Source organism: Macaca mulatta, chromosome 6 (genome assembly GCF_049350105.2).
Source record: "Macaca mulatta isolate MMU2019108-1 chromosome 6, T2T-MMU8v2.0, whole genome shotgun sequence".
NCBI lineage: Eukaryota > Metazoa > Chordata > Mammalia > Primates > Cercopithecidae > Macaca > Macaca mulatta.
Genome location: NC_133411.1, coordinates 160595219 through 160623097, shown reverse-complemented (window position 1 = coordinate 160623097; position 27879 = coordinate 160595219). Strand labels below are relative to the sequence as shown.

Genomic DNA, 27879 nt, shown 5'->3' with positions numbered 1-27879 from the left:
TGGGGAGGAAATAAAACAGTGTAAGGCGACGAACTGTGCCTGTGAGAGAGGCAAGTAGATTGTCTGAGTGGCCAGGGAGGGCCTCTCTAAGGAGGTGACATTAGAATAGGCACAGGAAAATCAGGTAGAAGAGTCTTTCTGGCAGAGGTATGAGCAAGTGCAAAGATTCTGGGCACGGTGGCTCACACTTGTAATCCCAACACTTTGAGAGGCCGAGGTGGGCGGATCACTTGTGATCAGGAGTTCAGGACCAGTCTGGCCAACATGGTGAAACCCTGTCTCTACTAAAAATATAAAAATTAGCCTGGTGTGGTGGCGCATTCCTGTAATCCCAGTTTCTTGAGAGGCTGAGGCAGCAGAATCACTTGAACCCAGGAGGTGGAGACTGCAGTGAGTTGAGATTGCACCGCTGCACTCCAGACTGGGCAAGAGAGTGAGAGTCTGTCTCAAAAAAAAAAAAAAAAAAAAAAATCCTGGGGTGGGAGAAGCTTTGGGGTAGTTGAGGGACTGGAAGGAAGTTGGTGTGACTGGAGCAGCATGGGCACAGAGGACAGTGGTAGGAGGAGAGAATAGTAAGAGAGACAGGGGCCACAGCGGATGGAAGTGTATCATGAGAGTGTTCTCTGCCTTCTCCCTTTCCATGGTATTCAAACCCAACCCATGCTTCAAGGTCCACCTCTTTCAGGAATCCACCAATCTGAAGCCCTGGGATAAGCCTTAGAGTCTGTACCACTCGTGTAAGTGGGTGTATATGTAAGTGGGTGTATATGTAAGGCACAACCTTTCAGCAAGATCCAAAGCTCCTTGAGTAGTGAGTTATCTCAATTGGTTGATCATTCACAGTCAGTTACAGATTGAATTCCTTGTTGTACTCTTTTTCCCTTCTCAGTTCGGCACTTAACTAGTCTAAAAAAATTAAAACACAACTTGAGAAACCACAAAGCTAAGCTGGATGCGGTGGCTCACGCCTGTAATCCTAGCACTTTGGGAGGCCAAGGCATTTGGATTGCCTGAGCTCAGGAGTTCGAGACCAGCCTGGGCAACATGATGAAACCCCATTGCTACTAAAAACACAATAAATTAGCTGGGTATGGTGGCATGTGCACCTGTAATCCCAGCTACTCTGGAGGCTGAGGCACGAGGATTGCTTGAACCCGGGAGGCAGAGGTTGCAGTGAGCCGAGATCATGCCACCGCACTTCAGCCTGGGCGACAGAGTGAGACTCTGTCTCAAAAAAACAAAACAAAACCAGAAACCACAAAACTTTTTGAGGACAAGGCCAGGTATTAATTCGCATACCTCCCAGAGTGTTAGGCACAAAATCAATATTCAGCCAAGACCTGTTTCACTGAGCAGTTCCTATACAACAGGAGTGACCCAAGTTGAAACGTAGAATCAGCCCGCTCGTACCACTTTTTGCCAGGTGATCATAGGCAAGTTACTTAGCCTCTACGTTTCCTTATTATTAAAATGGTCATAATTACAATGTCTAAGATAAGGGGTTGCTGGGAAGATTATTAAGTCCTCAGTAAACCTTGGCTATTGTTACTCTTCTGATTATCATCAATATCATCAGTTACCTTATCTGTTCAATATTGGTGGCACAGGTCCACCAGTTAGATGTCTAATCCCTTACGTGCCTATCAGTGGTACAAATGGAGTTTGAGTGGGATTTTTTTTTTTTAAGACCAGTTCCAAATCATCAAGGATGATACCACTAGTAGCAGCTTGTCTTGTCTGTACAGTGGCAAGTCCTGGCCTTGCCTTTGTGGCAAATACAAGCCCCTTGAATTGCTTCGCCCTTCTCAGCATTGCCTAATATTAGGGAGTACTCCTGTAAAGCTCACTGGTTAGAAGATCAAGACACTTGCGCCTGGTTCTGCCCCTGGGGGCCATTGGGTAACTCCTTGCACTCTCCAGGCCTCACTTGCCCTCTGAACAAGAAAGAGGCTGTTCTGGGTGATCCCTCCAGGCCTGTCTAGCCCTGGCACTCTGTGAGTCGGTTTAGGCAGCAGCCCCGGAACAGATGAGGCAGGCAGGGTTGGGGCATTTGGTCAGGACAGCCCACCGCAAAAAGAGGAGGAAAGAAATGAAAGACAGAGACAGCTTTGGCTGTGGGAGAAGGAGGAGGTTGGGGGAAGGAGGAGACAGGAGGAGGAGGGACCGCGGGGTGGAGGGGAGATAGACCCAGCCCAGAGCTCTGAGTGGTTTCCTGTTGCCTGTCTCTAAACCCCTCCACATTCCTGCAGACCTTCAGACTGCCCGGAGAGCGCGCTCTGCCTGCCGCCTGCCTGCCTGCCACTGAGGTATGTGACCCCCGCCCAGCCTTTCCCTTCTATAGTTGCACCAACCCCGACACCCTAGTTCACGCCGTCAGCTCGTGTGCAAGGGAGGGAAGCTCTGCTGAGGATGCACCTCTCCTCCCGGCTCCATCACGGTTCCCCTTAAGATCATGGTCCTCGGTCCTGTCTGCCTGTTGCTTTTCAGAAGGTGGACTCACTGTGTAACTTTGTCTTCCCTTATAGGTTTACAGAAAATAATCTCACTATGTCTTCAGGGGAGCATTTCTCACTCTCTGTTTCTCCCTGTGTCTGTCTCTCTGGTTTCGGAGGCTGCCTGCCTGTCCTCTTTGCTCCCTTTGCAAATGTGGCAGCTTCCTCCTTTCCTGGGAATCTGATCCCATCACAGCTGCCACAGGGACCTGGCCAGCAACTGGAGTCTGTCCTCCTGTTCCTTATTCCAGGAGAAGAAACCTCCTAGACTTGGATGTTGGTCAGGGGCTCGGTTTTCCAAAAGGGACTTTGCACGAACAATCGTTTGATCTCCGAAAGGCAAAGGGGGAGGCTTCACCATTAATCCCCACCTCTGGGAAGCCTTGTGTTTTCCTCTGATTCTCCTCACTCCCAAACACCACCTTCCGTCCCCCCACATACACAAACTCCAGTGCCATTCTGCCTGAAATTCTGCTAGGTGTTGCTCCTGTCCTGAGTTCCCTGGGATGGTAAACACAGGCAGTAGCCCTTAGTTTATCTAGATCTGAAGAACCCAGATATCAGATATCGTCAAGCAAGACGTGGGTGTAGTGGGAGGTGGAGTGTGCTGGGGGGAGATGTTCTCAGAAGGGGGAAAGGGGGAAGGGAAGAGGGAGAGATTTCCAGGGTCCCCTTCCGTACTCCACCCAAGGCTGGTGTCCAGCCTGTCAGGGTGTCAGGTCTTCGTCAGACAAACTCACTACCTTTCTTCACTGCCACTGGCTCCACGAACTGGCTGTCATGTGGACTTCTTTAGGGAAAGGGACTCCAAGGACTCCAAGGGCAAGGGGGCGCTGGGTTGAGTTATGTGTTCCAGGAATCCCAGTCTGCCCAAAAGGGAACAGAGAGGCATGCATTTTCCTCAGGAAAGGACAGCATTTTTTTCATTAGAGAAAATGTTTTCGCTAGTAATGCTTTAGAGTTAAATTTCTGTATGCCCCAAGTGCTGGTGGTTTAGTGAGAAGCAAAGCAGACGTAGGACACAGGCTTCAGGCATGCATTTTATGTGTGATCTTAGGTAAGTGTTTCACCTGGATTTAGCTTCCCCATCTGTAAAGAAAGAAGGCTGAAACTGAAGGCTCTTTGAGGTGCTTTGTGTCCTCTAAAATATTCAAAGGAAGATTTCTTAACCAGGGTCTATGGAGTGGTCTTTGAATGGGCCTCAAGCCATCTGTAAGCCCCTAAAAATTGTATGCACTGTGTGTGTGTGTGTGTGTGTGTGTGTGTGTGTGTGAGAGAGAGAGAGAGAGAGAGAGAGAGAGAGAGAGAGAGACAGAGACAGACAGAGAGAGAGAGAGAGAATGAATATGGGTGCTCACAACTTTCAGCTTTAAGATATTCTCAAATGGATTAGAGGGCATGACGTGGGGATGGAGTGAGGACTGGTAACAAACGTGTGTATTTCCCTTTTAAAAAGGGAGTGGTTGAGGAAAGAGAGAGTTAACTTGCAGCTATCAGCTGCCACATCGACAAAGCCTAGAGCAAAGAGGGGGAGGGAGGGGAAGAAGGGGGTTGCCTGGAGAAGGAATCAACTTTTGAAACTTTCTCCAAGTCCCACCCACCAGAAGGCTCTTCTCTGCCTGACTCACTCTCCCAGGAATGCGAGTTGCCACGGTAACCTTTTTTTCAGGGTCTCTGCCTGCTGGCTGGGAGGGGACGCTCAGAACCCTCCAAGAACATCAGTCTGAACGTACCCCACCCCCAAATTCAAGGACCGCAGCAAATTTTAGGCCCTGCCCTTGTGATCTCTCAGGATTCCGGGGAAGCCTTGGGCCGTGATAATCTCCTTGCAAGGGTGTCTGAAGACTTGGGTTTTAGCTCTGGCTGTGCCCTGAAGGTACCATTTGGCCTTGAACTAATACTTCTTTCTGGGCCCCATTCCCTCTACAGTTAAAGAACAGTAACAGCAGCCACCTCTAGAGGGTAGATAGTGTGTGGAAGAAATGGGATAATGCCCAGGGAAGCACAAATTGTGGCGTTCCCTCATAATGCAAAGGGTTTCAGAACTGATGGATTAATGGCATCCAAAGACCTGGTGAAATCATTCTCAGCTTTTTTTTTTTCTTTTTTTTCCCTGGCAGCTCCATTATCTTGGGGTTCATGTAGAACTTCCCTTTACTAGAAGTGCTGACAGGAAAAAGTTTAAAATCATAATATTGTTTACCTTCATTTTGATTTGGGGACCTTCTTGTGTATTTCCCAAGACTGTTGTGCCCTCTATGTAGGAAAAGCATTGGCCAAGGGTACAAAAAAAAAGAAAAAGTGTGTTCTGACTCACAGTGCCTGACATCGGGAAAGACATTTCCTCTCTTGAGGCTGCAGTTTCCCAATCTGTTAAATAGAGGTTCTAAGCTAGATGATCTCCCAGGCACCCTTCTAACTCTAAAGTCCTGTAAACCTAAATCCCAGATACAGTGTTTATTTGAAGGAATAGTTGGCCTGCATTTCTAACACCCCCTTACTACACCCCCAGTTGAAAAGAAAACAAGAAAGGATGGGCTAGGGGATCTTGGGTTACATAACCATCATGCTGTAATCCTTATCCATCTGTAGAGATTTGTCAACCAATAGTGTGACTGGGGTTTGCTATTCATGAGAACAGCTTTCCTTGCTGAAAACAAGCTATAAATAAGAAAGAATGGTGAAGGAAAGGAAAAGGCTGAGGATGTGAGGTAAACAGTAGAATATTTGGCTTTTGAAGTCATTTAGGTAGGTAGATAAATATGCAGAGATAAACAGGGACAGGTACAAACCCATAGGGCTGAAGAGCATAAACAGTGATTTCATCAACAGGCACCCACTGGCTCAGCTAAAAATAAGTGCCTCATTACAGGAGCAGACACAGAAAGTCATTCACTCACATACTTCTTCCTGGATGACACTGATTTACAAACAAGTTCCAGGAATATATCTTAATGAATGTGAAAATTCTGATCCTCGCCTATTACAGGCTGAAACACACAGATGCTCAGTCAGGCTCTATGTAACTTACACAGACATGCCATCAGGTGTACAAACACACACCACCACTTGTAGTCACACATGGATGGATGGATGTGCACAGTCAAACATAATATGGATCATGACAATGAGACAGAAGTGTAACCTACATGTATCACCTACATATATCACTCTGTGTCTCAGAGAGAGAAAAACTGAGGCTCAGGAAGAGAAAATAATTCACTGGAGGTCATATAGCAAGCTGGAGTCTGAGCCAAACTTCCAGGTGTTTGGACCATTTAGATGTTCACCTTGCCTTCCCCCAATCCCCATTTGTTCAGTTTGGAAACACAGTCATGCACACAAGTCCTGTAGATACTAAGTGGTGAGCAGCACTTTGTCTCTCCCCTTGGCTGGCCTGCAGTGCCTATTCCAGCCCACATGGCTTTGTCATTAGGCCCAAAGGCCCTGCGCGATGTGCCTGTAGGTGGCTGACTGCTTGCTTCTAGCTGGCTCCCTCCCAAATGTCAGTCTCAAATGAAAGAAGAGAAAACCGGCCTTGAGCTTTCAGCAGCCCTGAGGACCTTGTTTCTATAGCACAGAACCTGATACCGCCCTCTCTCCTTCCCTCCCTCCCTCCCAACCCCAATCCTGAACCCAGGGACAGCTGGACTCTGCAAGGCCGGGGCCAGCAAGTAGTGACTTGACAGAATTATTTAGAAAAACAGCCTCTCCTCAGCTGGCAGCTTAGACAGGAAATCATCTCTGCTCTCACCCATCAAGCTAAGAGGTTGTTGTCTGCAAGGAAAACATGAACATAGACAACAATTGTTTTCAGAGCTGGTTTCTTTCAGAAACTTGGTATTAACTTCTCTCATTTGGGGATCCCCCTGGGTCATCTTGTGTTAGTCATGGCATTAGGATTTCAGACCTATCAGATTAAAAAAGCAAAGCAAAGTAAACATCTGGATGTTTTTGACAATCTGGAAGTTTGGCTCAGACACCAGCTTGCCGTGTGACCTCCAGTGAGGTATTTTCCTTCTCTAAGCCTCAATTTCTCTATCTCTACAATAAGAGACATCACATAGAGGTTTCATGTGGCCTGACAACATCACTAATCCATCGATAGTGGCTGTCAGAAGAACTGTGTTCAGGATTCTGATGCCTCTCTAGGCTTTAGGGGAAGAGGTCAGACGATTGATTAGTAATGTCTGCCACATGTGCAGGAGAGGTAGGTGGAGGCCACGTGTTTGCCACATATGCCACATATTTGCTATCTTTGGGATCTCAGAGGCCTTTCCAGATGCAACAGCCTGGATACTTTGACGTTATTTCTCCCCCTTTCATTTGTGGTCACCACGATGCAACAGTGGTCCCCTAGAGGGAGCCAAGGAGGAAGCCCGAAGCTCCACCCCTCCAGTCCTAAGTTTTAGCTGCCACACCTTAAAAGTTTCCTTTAGCTTCTTCTCTTCCCACAGGAAATAGAAGTGGAAGCAGAGAGTCAAGGGGCAAGTGGAGAGAGGTAATGCTCTAAAAAGCTTCTGCCTAAGTTGTTCCAGAAAATCAGAGCTGAAAAGAACCTAAGGGACCACCTTGCCCAAGGGTTCCACACTGTGTTCCTAGGAGAAACTACAGATATTCCAAGGTATCTTAGGGAATGTCCCTGTGTGTAGGACTCCCAGTCCTCAGTTCCACTCCATTTTTAGCTGCTTTTCTTTTTTGTGGATTTTTTTGAGAGGGAGTTTCACTTTTGTTGTGAAAGTACGGAGTACAGTGGCCAATGGCGCAGTCTTGGCTCACTGGAACTTCCACCTCCCGGGTTCAAGTGATTCTCCTGCTTCAACCTCCCGAATAGCTGGGATTACAGGTGCCTGCCACCACGCCCGGCTAATTTTTTTGTATTTTTAGTAGAGATGGGGTTTTATCATGTTGGCCAGGCTGGTCTCGAACTCCTGACCTCAGGTGATCCACCCGCCTCGGCCTCCCAAAGTGCTGGGATTACAGGCGTGAGCCACCGCGCCCAGCCTGCTCTTGTTTTTTAATTTCACACTTACTGATTAAATAGATAATAGTCATTCATATGTTTCAATACATGCTAAAAGATTTCAGCTGTTTGAAATATCGGACTCTGAAGAAGATTTCATTGAAATAAAGGATTTTCTGGCTTACATAATTTTGATCACTGACCTCAAACAGACAAGCTGGGGGTGTTAGTTCTGGAGGGCAGAGACTCCCCTAAGTTCGCACAGTTAGCTGGGAGACATGCTGACTTGCTCTCAGCTCTCCTGACTTCCACATCATGAGGCCACCTCTGAGCTGCTATGTCTGTTCCCGGGGGTGTGAGCAGGAGCGCCATTGTAGCTGCATGTGGCCACCTTTCTGGTCTGCCTGGCTTGGTCCCCACGTCAGCAGAGCCCAAGCTCCTTCTGAGTCCCAACTCCCTGGAGGGCCTGGCTCCTGGCTTCCTTTATTAGCCTCTAGACTTGTTTTCCTCACTTTGGGCTTGTTTACCAGCAACATGTGTTTTTGAAGCCCTTGTTTCCAAGCCAAATAGTGAGAGTGAGATGCTTGGCTGGTATCAGCTGCCCGAGTAAGAGGCCAGCCCTGGGCCTGGTCTTCGTCACTGTATCCTCTGGAGGCTGGACTTACGCAGACCAACAGGGGCAATATGTCCTTTGTTCCACCCAAACACCCCTTTCTCCCTGGGCTTATAAAGCACTGGAATTTTGCACTGAACTCTTTCGGGGGATGGAGATTCTGGGATCCTCGGACTTTAAGATGTTTTTCCCAGCGACGACATTGCTTACCTCTTTATTTGGATTCTCTTGTGTAAATCACCCATGAGCCTTTCAAGATTGGTATGTTGTTGTTTCCATTTTACACATTGGGGAACAAATTGAGGCCCCAAGAGGTAAAGTTGATTTCTAAAGGTCATACAATTGCTAAGTGGCAGAGCCAGGATTTGAACCTATATAGACTCCAGAGCCCATGAGCTTACCTTTATGCTGTACTGCCTCATAGTTTATTACCACTCTGTCTACCATGGTAGCCACCAGCCACTTTATATTTAAGTTGATTGAAATAGATGGGCATGGTGGCTCATGCCTGTAATCCCACCTCTTTGGGAGGCTGAGGCGGGCAGATCGCTTGAGGTCAGGAGTTTGAGCCCAGCCTGGGCAACATAGTGAAACCCCACCTCTATCAAAAAAATAGAAAAATTAGCTGGGTATAGTCACATGTGCCTCTGGTCTCAGCTACTCAAGAGGCTGAAGTGGGAGAATCGCTTGAGCCTGGGAGGCAGAGGTTGCAATGAGCTGAGACTGCGCCAACTGCACTCCAGTCTGCGTGACAGAGGGAGACCCTGTCTCAAAAAAAAAAAAAAAAAAAAAAAAAGATGTTTTCCATTATTCTCTATTGCAGTATTTCAACAAGGTCTGGGTTAAGTAAGATTTTTAGGACTGTCCTCAGTCCTTTTGTATAAAATTTTAAAATAAAAAAATTGGTTAAAATGAAATACAATTTAAAACTCAGTTCTTCATTTGTGCTGGCAACATTTCAAGCATTCAATAATCACTTGTAACCAGTAGCTACCATAGTGGACCCTGTAGATATAGAATATATTCATCATCTTGGGAAGTCCTGTTGGGTTGCATTACTCCATAAGTTCTTTCCACCCAAATAAGATTTAAAGATGGCAACTCAGTTTCTTTGCTTCACATTCTAAGAGTCTATCATTCTGAGACCCACAGTGCATGATTCTATGATTCTGAGGTATCCCCCCTATTCTAACGTTCAGTGGCTTTTTAGCATCCAAGGAGAGCCCAAAGGAGGCCCTTTATGTTTTCAGGGACAAACCTGGGGGCTGGCTGTACTTTTCCATCCTCGGAGTCTTTCCAGAGAGAGAAGTGACCTCAGCTTCAGGTCCTGCTGGCAGCCAAGGATGGATTTTCAGCAGTCTCCAGAGCAAATAAAGGCAAAAGGAAGGGACTCAATGTACGAAACAGGAGGCAGTGAGTGGCGGCTGGGAGGGGGCTAAGACTGTCTGCATTTGATGGCTACCAAGCCAAGGGAAATATGCCTCCTCTTCCTCCCCTGGCCCTGGGCATTTTCCTTCCCAGGAACTCAGGCCAGTTCAAGACCCAACGGAGCCCCATTCAGATGACCACCTGGGAGTGGGTAACTGCCAAGGGAAATAGTGTGCAGAGGTAGAGACATGCCAGTGGTGGGGTAGGGTTGCATGGGTCCTCACCCTAGTCCTGCCACTCACTCACTGCTACCGGCTGTTGGCAGGTTTCTCCTTTCCTCTAGGCCTTGGTCTTCTCATCTGTACTATTGGGCAGAAAGATGTGGCTTGAGTCCCCAGTGGGATGCTGGATTATGAAAACACCCTGAAAATGATAAATGTATGCATCATCACAGACTAAAGAAATACAAAGGAGGGTGTTTTCATTTAATATTGGTCATTTATATGAAGGGAATTTAAATTTTCACCAGGCACACTACACCTAGGTTTGATTGGCAAAGGATCACAGCTGGTAAGTTCTGAATACTGGGGTTCGACACTGTGCTCTGACCTTGCTGGGGTGACTGTTATACTCCATTAGCTTTGCAGGATGGACGCAGGCCTCTTTGGTCAGTGGTGGTTTAGAGAGCCTCAGAGAGGTATCCTGTGGGAAGCAGGGAGTATGGCTGTGCATCTGGAATAGTTCAGCCGCTTCCCTTCCCTCCCATCTCATCATCTGGGGGAAAAGCGCTCTGGGACTGGTGGTGTAGCACTGGGTACTGGGCAGGACCCAAATTTTGTGTTTGTTTTTACAGTTTTCTTCCAAAACTTTGAGGGAGTATTCCAAGATTTTGCATTCTGTTCTTAACAGTCTCTCTGTATTTCTCCCCCACTCCCACCTGTCTGAGCATAATTCCTATCAGGCTCACCCCAACTCCATGAGCGAGAACGCTTGCCTATTTGGAGAGGGCCTGAATGTTGCATGACTTTGGACAAGTGCTTCCTCCCTCTCAACCTCAGACTCCCCATTAGGACTGTGGGACTAAGAACCCTTCCATGACTGTCTGCCTCCTTCCCAGCATTGTCGGAAGGCTCTAGGAGACTGTTATGTGACAGTGCTTTAGAAACTATGAAGCAACACTGTAAGACTTAGAGTTATTTTTCTCTTCTGGCTGCAACAACAGGGATGAGGGTGGCAAGGGAGGGTGAGTGTGCAGCTGGAAAAAGAATTCAGGAAGATGGGGAGGCAGGATAGACGGAAGAGCTGCCCAGCGAAACCTTCCCCTGGTCACAGGGAAGCGTGGTTACACTGCTCATGTGCAGGACACAGACTCAGGGAAATGTCTGTCTTGCTGTCTTTCTAATCTGAAGTTTACTACATTTCCAGTCCTAGCTGGGCTATTTCTTCAATAACATGACTTCCCTGTCATTGTAACTCAGACAGGGTGACTTTTTTTTGTTTTGTTTTAGCTGCCATTTCACTTTGATCCTTCGACTTCAAACTGTCTCAGAAAGTCCTTCCTTGATGTTTTCTTTTCTGTTCCATTTGTCCTGAGCCACATGCAGGAGTTATTTATGTTGCGTCTTCCAAAGGGGGAAGCAAGAAGGGAGATTTTTCCACTTAAGCCTGGGGAACAAGTGAACAACTGTGTGAGGGGAGGAACATTCCACAAGCTGCCTCCAAAGGGAAGACTAGACTCCTCTGGGAGTTGGGGTCATTGTAAAGCAATACCAAACCCCCAGGTCCTTTAAATTTCTGTTAGTTTTATTTCATTCATTCCATGCAATAGGGGGTGAGGTTTTGTGTCTCTTTAATTCCAAGAAAGGACCATTATGAAGTCGGCCCTTCCTCTGCCTGTTTCTGCTTCCCAAATGCTATAGTACAAGTGAAGCCAAATGATCCCAGAGGAGATGATATGCGTCAAGACCAGAATGTTCTTGGGGTGTTTTAAGAGCCTTTTAAGGACCGAGGCTGCCACTTCAAAGTTCACGTAGTCTACCCCTTTCAATTGATAGATGGGGGAACCAAGGTCTAGAGATACCAAAAGACTTAACCGGTACATCAAGATACTATTGTGGTAGAACAAGAACTCCTGGCATTTAATTTCAAGCTGAGTGTTTTTCTCCATGATGCCAGGTTACCTCCCACCACCATTTGGTCAGTTGAGAAGTCTTGGAAGAATTAAGGGATGATGAGCCTGACAGGGAGGTTTTGGGAGAAAAAAGATGGAAGACATGGCCATTGTTGCTCCTGACTGGAAGACTATGTGTGGGTAGAAAGAGCAAGTTTGTTCTTTGTGGCTGCAGGGGAGGCAGGGTAGACAGATCAGAAGGTTTGAGGGAGGCAGATTTAGATCAGTAAAAGAAAGAACTTTCTAAAGTCACTTAAAAATGAAAAGCCATTTAGTTAGCACAAGAAATGAAGTGTCTCCACCACAGAGCCTCTGTTAGGAATGGCATTTTGGTTTTGAATCCTCAGAGGAGATGCTGCTCCAACATCCCTTATAGTCATGAGAGTATTAGAGTCTAGAGCTTGCCATTTAGAGAATGAGGCCTTAACAGTTACCAGAACAGGGATATTTTCAAGATCTCAACACATCCCCTCTGCAACACATGGAAGCATCTGGATGGTTTCCTTATAGGACTAAAGAACTGCTGTCCCTTCTGGGTAGAATGGAGAAAAATGTGGCCACCCTCAAGTTTCCATGGGTTACATTCCAAGGCTATTGTTCTTTGTTTTAGTATGTGGATCTCATTGTCTCAAACTGGCAAGAACTTGCTGCCTATTAACTTCTCCCACTGCAGAGGGAGTAGGAAGGAGGGGGAGGAGGCTACAGAGAAGGAGGAGGAGAGATTGGGTTTAGGGAAAAAAATAATTTTAGAATATCAGGGATTGAAGGGACCTTGAAGATGGTCTGGTTTGGCATTGCCCAAACTTAGCTAATTAGCCCATCACCTTAGTTGAATCACTTTTTTAAAACTTTAATAAATGTATTATGAAAGCAGATTTTATATCATTACCATAAATGGAAAACTCTGTGTACCTTTGTCATAAATAGAAGGAAACTGTAAAAACAAACACATAAAAAAAAACCAAAAACAACAACTTTATTCAGTTCCAGCTGGATATAATTTCCTGTGGAAGCTCTGAGCTGGAGGCCTGTTCTCTCTGTTAAAAAAGGAGATAGATGAGTATAAAGGAGGAGTTCAAGATATCTTAGCACCAAACTGAGACTTTCTTTTCATATAAGCAGAATTGAAAGAATATTAAATGGAACCAACTTCCTCTCATGTTTTTCACTACCATTTAACTTGTACCATCTAACATTATCTTGCACATATCAGGAATTCAGAAATCTCAATAAGGACGTCTCACCCTCACTGAACTCTCAATCTCTCCTCCCCATAGGGTTCCCAGCACCATGAGGGCCTGGATCTTCTTTCTCCTTTGCCTGGCTGGGAGGGCCTTGGCAGCCCCTGTAAGTACCTAAATATCTATCTTCTTGTTTTCATTCCTACCACCAGCTCCAGGGGTTCTGAGCCTGCCAGCCCTGGATGCTGAAAGGGAACAGGGACTTCCCCATTTCAAGTTAGTTGTCTTTTTTTTTTTTTTTTTTTTTTTTTTAAGATTTGTTTTTCTTAAGTTAATAAGCTCAGGAGAAAAACTGGGATGAGGACCATTGGGTGATGTTTCAGAGAAGAGAGAGTTCCATGTAATGTTAGCTAAACTTCTTAGTAGTCAGAGCCTCCCAGCAATGAACTAGGATTGCTTTAGAAGGAAATGACCTCTTTGTCATATGAGGAATTCAAGCAGGCAGGAGACGGGATGTGGGGGATTGTTAGAAGAGATTCAAGCTATAGAGAGAGGAACGTGTTGGCTTCTGAAACAGCGAGGGTTGTTTGGTTGTAAGCAACCGTTCAATCTAACTAAATTGGTGGAGGAGGGGAAGATACAGAGGTCGATTATAATATTAAAGGCCTTGGGAGGACTGGAAAAGGGCAAATCTAGGCTTTGGGAGTTAAGAACTAATGGACAGTCTCTGAGATGTTGCTATCTGAATGAATCAACTCCAGCAATTTTCACATCTTGAGAGAATGTGCCAAGAAGATTTTTAAAAATTCAAAAAATGAGAGCCAGTCTGGCTGAGCTTGGGTCCTGAGGCAACATCTTGGCCAGGGAAGGGTGGGGCCCCTTGATTGACAGACAGCTTCTCCAAGCATTACATGCAGAGGACAGGAGTAGTTATCCACAGCCCATCTGGAAGCCTTCACCGGGAGAGGAGGAAGAAGCAGCGCAGGCAAAAAGTACAATTTCTTTCAACCTGTGATCCCCTCATCTTCTCTTCACTAAGAAGTGGGAGTGATGGCAGACTTTGGCAATCTTGATCAGGCTGGTAGATGGAGGCAAAAGTTTCTCAAAGTTGGCTTTAAGTTTTGAAGCAGCCCCAGCCACCTAGGGGCCTCAAAGTTGTGTGTTTTCTTGCTTTCTCCTACTCCAAGTTGAAATGGCAAGAAACATTGCCTAATAATAATAATAATATCAGACTGTGAGGAAGATGATGACATCTGTTAAAATTCACAGTGTCATCCCCTCTGGATGTCAGTTTTCCTATCTGTAAAGTGAGGGAATTGATCTGGATCAGTGATTTTCAGACTTTATAAGAATCAAAGCAGCAGAAATACTTTTCCAAGCTAAATCTTAGGTAGACACCTTGGATATAAAATACATAAAATGAGAGCTGCTTGAGCGTTCCACGGTGCTCACATGACTGGCTCCTTCTTTGTCCTGTCCCTCACCCATGGCAGTCCGTGAGACACAACTTTGGGGATCTCCAGTGAGCTGCTCTCCAAGCCCCCCTAGCCTGTATCTCAGGCCACAGGCACTTTGGAGGTGAAGCTGGCCTCATTCCTGACCCCTCTGAACCCTACTTTCTCTTTCCAACAGCAGCAAGAAGCCCTGCCTGATGAGACAGAGGTGGTGGAAGAAACTGTGGCAGAGGTGACCGAGGTATGTGGGCAGTGACCACAGCCCCTTAGCCCCTCTCTACCTGTTTCTGTGCCCTGAGAAATTAGGGCGGGTGCTGTGGGTCTCAGCGCTAGAGTGCGGCGTTCATCTCCGTGTACACGCATAGCATCGATGCAAACCCTGAGTATCCCCCACATCCTGACACACTCCTGAATGCTTCCCAAACCTTCAACGGAACCCTACGTTTGGGGGCCAAGACCTTAAACTTTTTGTTTTTTAAGCTGTGGAACAACTGTTCTTCCATGTTTACCCACAGTTTCCCCAAACATAAAACAGAGGAGGGCAGGTGCTGTGGCTCACGCCTATAATCTCAGCACTTTGGGAGGCCGAGGCAGGCGAATCACAAGGTCAGGAGTTCAAGACCAGCCTGGCCAACATGGTGAAACCCCATCTCTACTAAAAATACAAAAAAATAGCTGGTGTGGTGGCGTGTGCCTGTAATCCCAGCTACTCAGGAGGCTGAGGTAGGAGAATCGCTTGAACCCGGGAGGCAGAGGTTGCAGTGAGCCAAGATCTCGCCACTGTACTCTAGCCTGGGTGACAGTGCAAGACTCAGTCTTAAAAAATAAAAAATAAAAAAATAAAAACCACACACACACACACAGAGGAAAGGGGAGATGCTTGGGTGTGACTGGCAGGGGTGGAGGCTTGACACCCTCTTGTGAACATAGGTCTCAGTCAATTTAGAAAGTTTATTTTGCCAAGGTTAAGGATGAGCCCATGACACAGCCCCAGGAAGTTCTGAGACATGTGCCCAAGGTAGTTGGGAGTACGGTTTGCTTCTATACATTTTAGGGAGACATGAGACATCAATCAATATGTCTAAGTTGTACATTGGTTCAGTTCACTAAGGCAAGACAACTTGAGAAGTATGAGCTTCCAGGTTAGAAGAAGATAAGAGACAAATGGTTGCATTATTTTGAGTCCTTGATCAGCCTTCCCTTGAATACACAATTTAATCTGGCTCAGTGAATCTGCATTTTTACATAAACAATAGGGGAGAGGAAGCAATCAGATAAGCATTTGTCTCAGGTGAGCCTCAGAGGGACGACTGCATAGAATAGGAGGCGGGTTTGTCCTGTGCAGTTCCCAACTTGACTTTTCCCCTTAGCTTACTGATTTTGGGGTCCAAGATATATTTTCCTTTCACGCTCTCTTTCCCTAACACCCCTGGTGGCCTCTAAGGCAGCTCAACAGAATCCCAGGCATACTGCGAAACACAACAGGCCTATAGATTAAATCTGGATTCCTAACCCTGCATTTGTGCTTTCTGTGACCTGGAACCCTTCAGCTACCCTTATGGGTCTGGGATGGGAGTGGGGACCATTTTACCCATTCTTCTCTCTCAATTCCAGGTATCTGTGGGAGCTAATCCTGTCCAGGTGGAAGTAGGAGAATTTGATGACGGCCCAGAGGAAACCGAAGAGGAGGTGGTAGCTGAAAGTACGTCCCTTCCCTGTGACTTGGCACATCCAAGCTGCCCTTGGCTGCCTGGGTCTGGGGCATGAGGACAGCCTACATGAGGCTCCTTCCAGCAGAAATGCAGGGTGGGGTCCTCAGTGGCTATGGAGGAAACACGGCTTTGACTTAATAACCGGGGAACTGTGGCACTCAGTCCCCTGGGATCTGGGCAAGATCGGTTTCCAGGCCATGCATGTGTGTGGTAGGAAGGAGAGTTCTCCAGCTGAAAATGGCCTTTTCCCCTCATAGCTCTTTGCCCTGAGTCCAAAGCTGAGTTTCCCAGTCCCACGGAGGTTGCTGATCACATCAGGTCGCCAAAATCCCCCATTGCTTCTGTCTCAGCCCGTGCCCCACAGAGGAATAGATCTGAGAGAAGAGATCAGGAACTTGCACACTCATAAGCTCATTCTATTTCACACAACCCAAGGAAACGAGGTCCTGAGGAAATGCAATCTGACATAAACCATACCATGCTATCCGTGCGTTAGTGCCCTGGGAGAGAAATGACCTAGGGGCTCTGGCTGCAGCCCTAGGTGCAAGGCATTTGTACCCAAGGGGTTAAAAGCATGGACTTTGGAAGCAGTCCAACCAAGTTTTGAACCTAGGTTTCTCCACGCCAGCTTGCTTAGCATCGCGGAGCCTCAGTTTCTCATCTCTCAAATAGGGCTGATGAAGACAGCAGAACCTCATCCCAGGGCTATCAGAAGGTTTACAGACAAGCTGAGTAGGCATCCACTAAAGGATTATTAAAACACCCAAAATAAAGCATCGCTAGGTAAAGGCCACATTAAGCTCTCATCCTGAGGGGATAGTTAATGGTATTTGATCTAGCTGGGCACAGGGTTTCTGTTGGAACAGAGGGACGTCTACTGAGTCATGTTCCTTCCCGCCTCCACGCCCACCTCATCCGGTGTTTACCAGGCTCTATTGTCTAGCGTGGACCTTGGGGCTTTTCTCCCTTGTCCTTTACAGCTGCTTAAGTCTGTTTTGTTGGGCCTCACCGCTCCCTGGCTCAGTGTCAACAGCTGACTTTCTAAGCCATTCTAGAAAGCCTATTCTGGAATCCAGAAAAGCCTCACTGTGATTGTTCAGTGGAGACCCAGGAACACAATGGTTGCTTCAATCTTCGGGAAAGTCATATGGCATCTAGTGTTTTTGGGTCCCAGACTGAGCCTCCAGCCCCCCAAAAGGGCCTGGCCTCTATCCCGAGCTAAACCTCTAATCCCCAGCTGAACCAGCTGCTCCGCTAAATGCTGACTGCAAGGCTCAGTGTAAGAGCAGGCAGGACTCAGGGCTGCCCAAAGCCCAGAGTAGGGGCCACAGCCAAGGACTGTCAGCCCTGAGATCTGTCCAGGTAGGATGGGGGTAGATGTGCTAGTCCAGGTGATGCTGATTCCCTTGTTTTTCTGCCCTACAGACCCCTGCCAGAACCACCACTGCAAACACGGCAAGGTGTGCGAGCTGGATGAGAACAACACCCCCATGTGTGTGTGCCAGGACCCCACCAGCTGCCCGGCCCCCATTGGCGAGTTTGAGAAGGTGAGGGCTGAGAGACAGGGGCGGGGGTAGGGATTGGGCACTTCGGAATACAGGATGTCTGCTCAGGAAACTGTCGGCTTGGTGGTTCTATGGGGGCAGCGCCAGTCTCAGAAGTCCCCTTACTAGACCTAGTCCCAGCAGGAAAGAGGGGATGAGTCAGAGTGCTCTGCCTGGCACTGGATCTTTCCAGCAACCAGCAAGACTTTAACAGCACCAACAGGTTCCAAGTCCTATGCCAGACTCTAGAGCTAAGAGTATAAGAGCATCAGCAAAGAATCAGGTCCAAAAATACGGGTTCTGGGGCCAAACCGAAGGCTGACTTCAAACCTCATCTCCATCACTTGTTAACTGTGAGATTTCAGCTCAGTTGCCGAACCTTTTCAGGTCTCAGTTTTCTCACGTCCAAAGAGAGGATAAAAATAGTCCTTAACTCATAGAAGTGTTGTGGAGATGTATCAGAAAATGCTTGGTACATAACAAGTATCCAATAAATGCTACTTATTTTTAAATTATTTCTCAAATATGTCCCTTCTCTCCAATAGGACCCATCCCTCCCTCCATCCATCCATCCATCCCTCCATCCATCCATCCATCCATCCATCCAGCCAGCCAGCCAGCCATCCAAGTAAATATTTTTTGAGTGCCTGCTCCTGCCCACCATCATGCAAGTGGCAGTCTCTCTCATGGCAGCAAATCTGGGGCCAGCATTGTTCCTACAGCCTCGCATCTGGCTTCTCCCTCTTCAGTTTCTCCAGAGACTACATAGCCTCTGGGCTCCACATTTTAATATCATTGTTAACATTTTCCTCCTCCTCACCCTTCCCCACTCCCAATGCCCAGTCACCAGTGCCCATCAGTTCTCCCTCTGCAGTGACATATAAGCTATACTAAGCAAGTACAGACAGGATGTTCAACACAGGCTCCCCTCCTCCTAACACAGCTACTTATGGCCACTGCCCTCGTCCAGCCCTCAACATCTCTACTTGGCCACCCCTATGTTCAGAGATTGACTAGGACTCCAGTGGCTAGCATACAGTTGTACTCACAGCTAAGGTTTAGTACAGCAACATATTCAGGATATACAGCTGGATCGTAAGGGAAAAAGACACAGGCAGAGTCTGGAGGAATCTGGGTGAAGACTGACTTACTCCCATGAGGGGTCATCAGAGTGCATTCTTACCCCAGCTACAAAGATGCAACCACATATGAGTGATGTTTCTGTCCAGGGAAGCTCATTAGAGACTCAGCACCCAAAGTTTTAATTGGAGGCTGGTCACATAGGTACCCTTTGCCTAGCATGCACCAGAATTTCATACTTCCAGAAGGAAAGCAGATGTTCAGCATGAACCAGATTGTTTGTACAAACAGTCCAGGCACAGTGAGCCACTCTTATCAGTTAGGGAAATATTTACGACAGTGCAGGGAACTGTTTCCCAGCTAAGTTCCCAGACACCAGCCACAGGCTGACCTTACAAGCAGGCCTTTCTAAGGGTAACAGTTCCAGGCCTGCTATGTTAACTCTTCTTTGAACACTCTTGTTTCTCTCCCATTCCCATCTTTAACTTTCTCTTCAAATATCTTCCAGGATTTTTTTCCCCCTGTGTCTTAGACCTGACTCAGTCATGCCTCTGCTCAAAGACCATCGATGGCTCTCAGCCTGGGCTGAGCATTGACCTGGGAACCCAAAGAGTGGATTTGTGTCCCAGCCCTACCACAACCCACTGTATGGCCTCGGGCTAATGACATTCCTTGCTTAACCCTCGCTGTTCCCATCTCTGAAATGCACAAGGATAGTGGTATCAGCTAAGGGCTGTGGGAATGAAGGAGGGGGTGCTCTGTGCTTTGCCAACAGGTGTGCAGCAATGACAACAAGACCTTCGACTCTTCCTGCCACTTCTTTGCCACAAAGTGCACCCTGGAGGGCACCAAGAAGGGCCACAAGCTCCACCTGGACTACATCGGGCCTTGCAAATGTGAGTGTCCTTGGGCCCTTCCAGACTCCTGTCTTGGGGAGAGAGCTCTGAGCTGGCACTGATGCTGGCTCTGCCACCCCCATGCTGGGTGATCTTGGGCAAATCTCTTTCCCTTTCTGAGTCTCAGCATCCCCGTTTATAAACGGAGGTAATCGTCTATGAATCGGCTCCTCTCAACTCTGAGGTCAGGGTACTTTCTGGGGAAGGACTGAGCGACTATGGAAGGTCAGCATCAGGGAGGGCTTCTGGAGTCTCTCACTAGCATCGGAGACAACCGCGTTTCATTTCTCTAACGAGGAAGAAGTTCTTCTCTAAGGCTAACTTGCATCTTTCTTGCTTCAACACTATAAAGCAAAAATGATGTTTGACCTGGGCCTACAAAATATTTTGAAAATATCTGAATTTGAATGCTTTAAAATAAGGGTTATGCCTGTCAGTTTGCTTTGGGCCCTGTTACTCGGTACTGTCATATCATCATCCTTTTACTCCATTACATTCCTATCTGCCCTCTGAAGAGAGAGGATAAGCACCCTCTTCCAGAAACCTGGGAGCCCGTTGACTGGGGAAGGATGCCAGGGTGCGGTCTGATCTTTGGTTAGTGACCCCAGCTACAGACTCAGTGGAGCCAAGTCCCTTGTTCAGCATCCTCCCTGTCATGGGAGACCTCCAAGACCACACCTGCTCCCACTCCAAGGCAACATCCACACTGTGGGTCTTGTATATTCTGGCCCGATGGCAATGAGGACGGCCACTCACCCACCTCAGGTGCACAGGGTGCAGAAAAGTACGTAGGGGAAACAAAGTTCTCCTCGTGGGGCCCCAGGTATGAAATTGAGAAGGTACAGAGTAGAGAAGCAGGGTTGGGGGAAGAAGCGTGGGTGGGAAGTCCCTGAGCAGTGAGACTAGAGTGCCTGTCTTAAGGAGCTTTTACGAAGTGACTTTGCTTTCCCTGAGGCATGTTGCCCACTCACTCCAACTCCTAAGGTTTTTGTCACCAGATGTTCTCTCCTAGCCCCCAGCTAATAATGAAGGTAGCCTCACAGAGGGGACTTTCCACGGTCCAGTGATGAGGGAAGAGCAGACCCTAAGCCCCCAGGCGACCACACTGCCCTGGCTGCTGGATGGGACTCTGACAATGTGGCCTTGAGCAAGTCCCTTCTCTCCATGCTGACCTCTAACAAGTCCAGTACAAAGTGTGAACTTGGGTCAGGCGCGGTGGCTCACACCTGTAATCCCAGCACTTTGGGAGGCTGAGGCGGGCAGATCACGAGGTCAGGAGATCGAGACCATCCTGGCTAACACGGTGAAATACAAAAAAATTAGCTGGGCATGATGGCGGACACCTGTAGTCCCAGCTACTCGAGAGGCTGAGACAGGAGAATGGCGTGAACCCGGGAGGCGGAGCTTGCAGTGAGCTGAGATCGTGCCGCTGCACTCCAGCCTGGGCAACAGAGCCAGACTCCGTCTCAAAAATAAAATTAGCTGAGTATGGTGGCACATGCCTCTAGTCCCAGCTACTCAGGAGACTGAGGAGGAAGGATTGGTTGAGCCCAGGAGGCCGAGGCTGCAGTGAGCTGTGACTGTGCCACTGCACTCCAGCCTGGGCAACAGAGTGAGACGCTGTCTCAAAAAAAAAGAAAAGAAAAGAAAAAGAAAAGTGTGGACTTGGATGAAATCTTCGGGTCCGACATTTGTGATTCTAAGTTCCAAAGACCAGGTTGGAATCATTTCTAAGAAGATTCTGGTGGTTACACATCCCTGATTCCTCTACTCCCCACTCCCTGCCAAGCTGGGCCTGTGGATAGATGTGATCCCTCAGCCTCCCGGCTTCAAACACCTGCCAATGGTTGACATGAACAACATAAGCCGTCTCAGCTAGAATCACACCCAAAGCCCAGCACCCAGTAAGGTGCAGGAGCCATCAGGAGCCATCCGTTTCCCTGATCTGAGGAGATCAGGCTGAGAAAGCAGCAGCCATGCCTTTGCACAATGCATTTTTAGAGCATTCTTCCCATACATAATCTCCTATGCTGTTTGTCCTGTGAAGAAACTGTGGCCCAGAAAGGTTGAGCCACTGTGCCAAGGCCACCAATGCAGGTGGTGTGTGTAGGGGCCCTGGGGTGGGGAGCACAGCCCAGGCAACTGCTTGGCTCTCGGCAGGGAGAGTCAGGGTCTGTGCTGACCACCCCTGTGTTTGGAACCCAGACATCCCCCCTTGCCTGGACTCTGAGCTGACCGAATTCCCCCTGCGCATGCGGGACTGGCTCAAGAACGTCCTGGTCACCCTGTATGAGAGGGATGAAGACAACAACCTCCTGACTGAGAAGCAGAAGCTGCGGGTAAGTGGTCTCTGGCCCTGCTGGCCCTGTGCTGGCGAAGATCCAGTCCCATTCCTAGAACTGGGCCCCCAACTGCAGGGTGGCATCCTGCTCTGGAGCGTGCATTCACCCCCGAGCACCAGGATACATACTTCTCTTCCCGCCTTTGGAGGCTGGTGGTGCACATTAACATCTTAGATCGCTGAGAAGTCCTGCGGCAGAGACCTGCTCCCTTTGCTTAACTTAGCATTAAACAAAAGAGACACAAATAGCCCTGTTCCTTTTTCCTTTGGAGTCTGTGGATCTTAAACTTTAAAGAGCATATTACGTACCCCAGGATGCTGATAAAATGCAGATTCCTTGGTCCCACCTCAGGCCACTGAAACAGTGTCTCTAAAAAGCCAGGCCTAAGAAGCTGCATTCTAAATACTCCCTAGGTGATTTATGTTTATTTTATTTTTTTGAGGCAAAGTCTCACTCTGTTGCGAGGCTGGAGTGCAGTGGTGTGATCTCGGCTCGCTGCAACCTCCACCTCCCAGGTTCAAGTGATTTTCCTGCCTCAGCCTCCCGAGTAGCTGCGACTACAGGCACGCCACCACGCCCGGCTAATTTTTGTATTTTTAGTAGAGACGGAGTTTCACTATGTTGGCCAGGCTGGTCTCAAAACTACTGACCTCAGGTGATCTGCCTGCCTCAGCCTCCCAAAGTGCTGGGATTACTGGCGTGAGCCAGTGTGCCTGGACTTCTCCAGGTGATTTTGATGTGGGTAGCTATACGGTGAATTCTTTGAGATCATCCCAGGCTTCTGTTTTTGTGAATGAGATGCTGGTACCCATCTATGACACCTCCTTCCCCTCATTGTGAGCTTTGGTCTAGTTAGTCTCTGCCTGCTCTGGCCTTCTGGCAGGGGTGGGAGGGCCCGACTGGCCCAGACAATCTCCGTGGACCTCTTGTCACACACGGTCTCTACTCCCTCAGGTGAAGAAGATCCATGAGAATGAGAAGCGCCTGGAGGCAGGAGACCACCCCGTGGAGCTGCTGGCCCGGGACTTTGAGAAGAACTACAACATGTACATCTTTCCTGTGCACTGGCAGTTCGGCCAGCTGGACCAGCACCCCATTGATGGGTAAGACCCCAGACCCTAGAGTGGACAGAGCCATGACTCCAGGCTGGCAGGTGCGCTAGCTAGGGCCAGAAAGCCTCTCAGCAGCCTATGCTGCTTCTAGCCCTGGCATCCACAGTTTGCCTGGGGATTGGAGCAGAAAGATGAGGCATCTGGAGAAAAGATGTGGACTTGGGAGAAAGAAACCAATAAGACACTCTCATGCTGAGGTGAAAGTCAGTAGGAGCTCAAAATAGCTCCATAATCCTGCAAGTACTAGGCGTGGATATCTGGATAATGAAGGAGTGTGAGTTAGGAAGGAGTACCAGGCTCCAAGGGGTGGCAGGGGACAAGGTGGTGTCAGCCATATGCTTCCTGTCCTTCAGCAGAACATCCAGAGGCAGTGCAGCCACCTGGTACTGTCTAAGCCCTCTCCTAAGGCCCAGCCCCAACAGGGCGCAACTGACCCTGGAAGTTATCCAAAAAATCCCATCTATTTTGCGAGCCCCCAGTTTGAGGACTCTTGTCCCTTGTCCAAATGAGTTATGAGGCACTTGCAACTGCACTGCAGAACAAGCAGGCAGCTGGTCAGTTAGCAAATGCTTACTGAGTGTGCATTTTGTGCCCTGCACTATTCTAGGCAGGGGATTGAACAGCAATCAGAGCTGGCATGGTCCTTGCCCTTATGGACTCATACTCTGTTCATAACCCTGTCACTACCTTCTGAACTTTTCTTGTGGTGATGAAGTGAGAGCTCCCGCTCAGCCTCAGATAGAGCAAGCCACACCTGCACCTTCCCAGAGTTGTTTTCACTTTGTCCTTGGGTTGTGGAAGCAGAGCATCACACACAGCAGAAAGGAAGGGCTCCCCTACTCACACACTCAGGGAACTGCCTCTCTAGGATTTTCACCCCTTGCTCTTTATCCAGCCCGTGTGCCTGGAGTCCGCCAACCCTGCCAGTGATCCCGAGGGCTGGGGTCTCCTGAGCTCTGGGAATCTCCCGGCCACTTCTCTCCCAGGCTCTTGCCATGGCTGGGATCCAACTGAGTCACTCATTGTGGCAGGGAGGGGAAAAGTCAAGGGGGAACATCTGGAGCTCAGGCAAAGCAACTGGATCCCACTGCAACAGAGGGCCTGGAGGGAGGCTTCCAGATGGGGTGCAAGGACTGCACATCTGGGAAAGGGCTCCAGCCTGGGCAAGGGGACCCACTTCTTCCTCCTCCCATCCCAGGGCTGTAGGTGACCTTGCCTGCATCCCTGCCCCTCCCTGGGCCTCGGTTTTCCACCAGTACAATGAAGGGGAGGAGAAGGTTCCTATCAGTTCAAACATTGTGTGATTTCTTTGGTGAGCTGGGTGGGGCTGGGAGGTCTAGAGGTTAAGAAGACAACTGGAGTCACATTGTTCCCTGGAGATCCTTGGCGGGGAGAGTGTTTTAGGGACAAGTAGCTGGGGGCTCTGGGGAACAAAGAAAAAAATTATACACATGCTCTGGAGTCTAAGGCCAGCAGGGAGAATAGGGAGGGAGGACAGTGGGAGACATCCAAGGGACCTCCCTCTCAGACATTACAGGATACACAAGTAAAGCTCTATGAAGATGGTTAGAGCTCCTATTAACCCTCACGGCCAATCCCAGTCCCTTTCCACATTCCTTCCCAGACGGCCGCACTGTCACCAGATTGGTGTGGCTTTTTAGACGCTTTACTAGGCATTTATAGTTATATAAATGTGTGTCCATAGACAATATACAGGGTTGTGTTATGCCAGATTTTGATCTACCCATAGCAGAAGTGCTGAATTTTGATTTTAAGTTTCTGTGCCCCCAGTTCTCAGCCAATTGGGAAACAATCAAACACACCAAAAAGACCTTTGTTTTTGAGCCCATGAAACCGTAGAACTGGAAGGGCTGTTAGTGATTACAGCTAACTCCTCCTCTTTGCTGGAAGGAGAAACTGAGGTTCCAAATGGGGCACTGCTGTTCTCTGAGTCTCAGAGCAGTCAGTGGCAGAGCTAGGGGTAGACCTGGGATTCTGGCTTTTTGTCCTGCTTTAAATATCCTTTCCTCCACGCTCTGGGGCAGGCTAACTCCCCGGTTGCCTCCCTAGGCTGGGTGTGGAGCTTTTCCATGCCTCAGGCCCTCTCCTGCCTTCTTCCCTGCAGGTACCTCTCCCACACCGAGCTGGCCCCACTGCGCGCTCCCCTCATCCCCATGGAGCACTGCACCACCCGCTTTTTCGAGACCTGTGACCTAGACAATGACAAGTATATCGCCCTGGATGAGTGGGCCGGCTGCTTTGGCATCAAGCAGAGTGAGTGTCTGAGCAAAGGAGCAAGGGGCATGGGCAGAAGCACTGCTCCCAGGGTTCTGGCTTGTCATCCTCACACTCTCTGCTCTCTTGGTCTGTCTGTTGTCTGTCCTCTCTGCCTGTCTCTGCTCTGTCTGCCTATTTGACTCCGGTTTGTTGGGCATCTTCCTGATCCTTCTCTGTCCGTCCGACTGTCTCTCTCTCTTTCCCTTCCTCCAGCGTTAGCACTCACCTTGTGCTAAACACTATTTTGGGAACTGGCAGGCACACAGAGAGGAAACAGGAAGTGTAACTTGGCAGCGTGTGTAAGAGACAGGGAAAGGCCAGAGACAGGGAAAGCGAGGTTCCTCCGTCACTGACTTCCTGGGTGACCTTGGACGGCCACCTAGACCCCTGTCCCTGGGGATGGGTGGGAGTCCACCAACTCCTTGGGAAGTGCGTCATCATCGACACAGCCTTATTTTTAACCCTGATCTTTTCTTGCTTTGCAGAGGATATCGACAAGGATCTTGTGATCTAAATCCACTCCTTCCGCAGTACCGGATTCTCTCTCTTTAACCCTCCCCTTCCTGTTTCCCCCAATGTTTAAAATGTTTGGATGGTTTGTTGTTCTGCCTGGGGACAAGGTGCTAACATAGATTTAAGTGAATACTTTAACGGTGCTAAAAATGAAAATTCTAACCCAAGACATGACATTCTTAGCTGTAACTTAACTATTAAGGCCTTTTCCACACTCATTAATAGTCCCATTTTTCTCTTGCCATTTGTAGCTTTGCCCATTGTCTTATTGGCACATGGGTGGATATGGATCTGCTGGACTCTGCCTTAAACACACATTGCAGCTTCAACTTTTCTCTCTAGTATTCTGTTTGAAACTAATACTCACCGAGTCAGACTTTGTGTTCATTTCATTTCAGGGTATTGGCTGCCTGTGGGCTTCCCCAGGTGGCCTGAAGGTGGGCAAAGGGAAGTAACAGACACACGATGTTGTCAAGGATGGTTTTGGGACTAGAGGCCCAGTGATGGGAGAGGTCCCTGCAGAACCCACCAACCAGAACGTGGTTTGCCTGAGGCTGTCACTGAGAGAAAGATTCTAGGGCTGTGTTATGAAAATATAGACATTCTCACATAAGCCCAGTTCGTCACCATTTCCTCCTTTACCTTTCAGTGCAGTTTCTTTTCACACTAGGCTGTTGGTTCAAACTTTTGGGAGCATGGACTGTCAGTTCTCTGGGAAGTGGTCAGCGCATCCTGCAGGGCTTCTCCTCCTCTGTCTTTTGGAGAATCAGGGCTCTTCTCAGGGGCTCTGGGGACTGCCAGGCTGTTTCAGCCAGGAAGGCCAAAATCAAGAGTGAGATGTAGAAAGTTGTAAAATAGAAAAAGTGGAGTTAGTGAATTGGTTGTTCTTTCCCCGCATTTGGACGACTGTCATAAGGTTTTTAGCATGTTCCTCCTTTTCTTCATTCTCCCTTTTTTTCTTCTATTAATTAAGAGAAACTTCAAAGTTAATGGGATGGTCGGATCTCACAGGCTGAGAACTCGTTCACCTCCAAGCATTTCATGAAAAAGCTGCTTCTTATTAATCATACGAACTCTCACCATGGTGTGAAGAGTTTCACGAATCTTTCAAAATAAAAAGTAATGACTTAGAAACTGCCTTCCTGGGTGATTTGCATGTGTCTTAGTCTTAGTCACCTTATTATCCTGACACACAAACACATGAGCATACATGTCTACACACGACTACAAAAATGCAAACCTTTGTAAACACATTATTATGCTTTCACACACACACACCTGTACACACACACACCTGTACACACACACTGGTATGTTTACTCACAGGGAGTGTATGGTTCCTGTAAGCACTAACTTAGCTGTTTTCATTTAATGACCTGTGGTTTAACCCTTTTTATCACTACCACCATTATCAGCACCAGACTGAGCAGCTATGTCCTTTTATTAATCACGGTCGTTCGTTCATTCATTCATTCATTCATTCATTCATTCATTCACAAAATATTTATGATGTACCTACTCTGTACCAGGTCCCATGCCAAGCACTGGAGACACAGTTATGGTAAAGTAGACAAAACATTTGTTCTTTTGGAGCTTAGAGTCCAGAGGAATACATTAAGTAATGACACAACAAAATATAAATTGCAAGATGTCACAGGTGCAATAAAGGGAGAGTAGGAGAGACCATGAGTGTGTGTAACAGGAGGACACAGCATTATTCTAGTGCTGTACTGTTCCATACGGCAGCTACTACCCACGTATAACTTTTTAAGATTTAAATTTAAATTAATTAACATTCAAAATGCAGCTCCCCAATCACACCGGCAACATTTCAAGTGCTTGAGAGTCAGGCATGATCAGTGGTTACCCTATTGAGCAGGTCAGATGTAGAATATTTTCATCATCACAGAAAGTTCTATTGGACAGTGCTCTTCTAGATCATCATTAAGACTACAGAGCACTTTTCAAAGCTCGTGCATGTTCGTATTTTGTGTCATATGTGTCATATTTTGAGCTGGTGTTTTGAGACTCCCCTTAGAGAAACAGACCCAAAAAATGTGCTCAATTGCAGTGGGCCACATACCTGGATCTCCAGATGTCATTTCCCGTCTCTTAAGTTATGTTAACATTACTCAAATAATAAAAGCTCCTAAAAAATCAAA

The 27879-nt window shown here is 47.9% G+C and overlaps 1 protein-coding gene across 2 annotated transcripts; it reads left to right on the top strand.

Annotated features, from left to right (window-relative positions):
- The first annotated feature begins 2237 nt into the window (after nt 1-2237).
- Nucleotides 2238-27879, top strand: SPARC (secreted protein acidic and cysteine rich). Of its 2 annotated transcripts, XM_028849854.2 has the most exons (11): nt 2238-2306; nt 6950-6993; nt 12884-12953; nt 14420-14482; nt 15856-15943; nt 17379-17500; nt 19353-19473; nt 21679-21812; nt 22770-22918; nt 25053-25201; nt 25690-27879. In XM_028849854.2, exons 3-11 carry the CDS (start codon nt 12897-12899, stop codon nt 25716-25718), a joined length of 912 nt encoding a protein of 303 aa, XP_028705687.1. In that variant the 5' UTR covers nt 2238-2306; nt 6950-6993; nt 12884-12896; the 3' UTR covers nt 25719-27879. The 2 variants fall into 2 exon arrangements, with proteins under 2 accessions (XP_028705687.1, XP_014996753.1); XM_015141267.3 differs by lacking the exon at nt 6950-6993.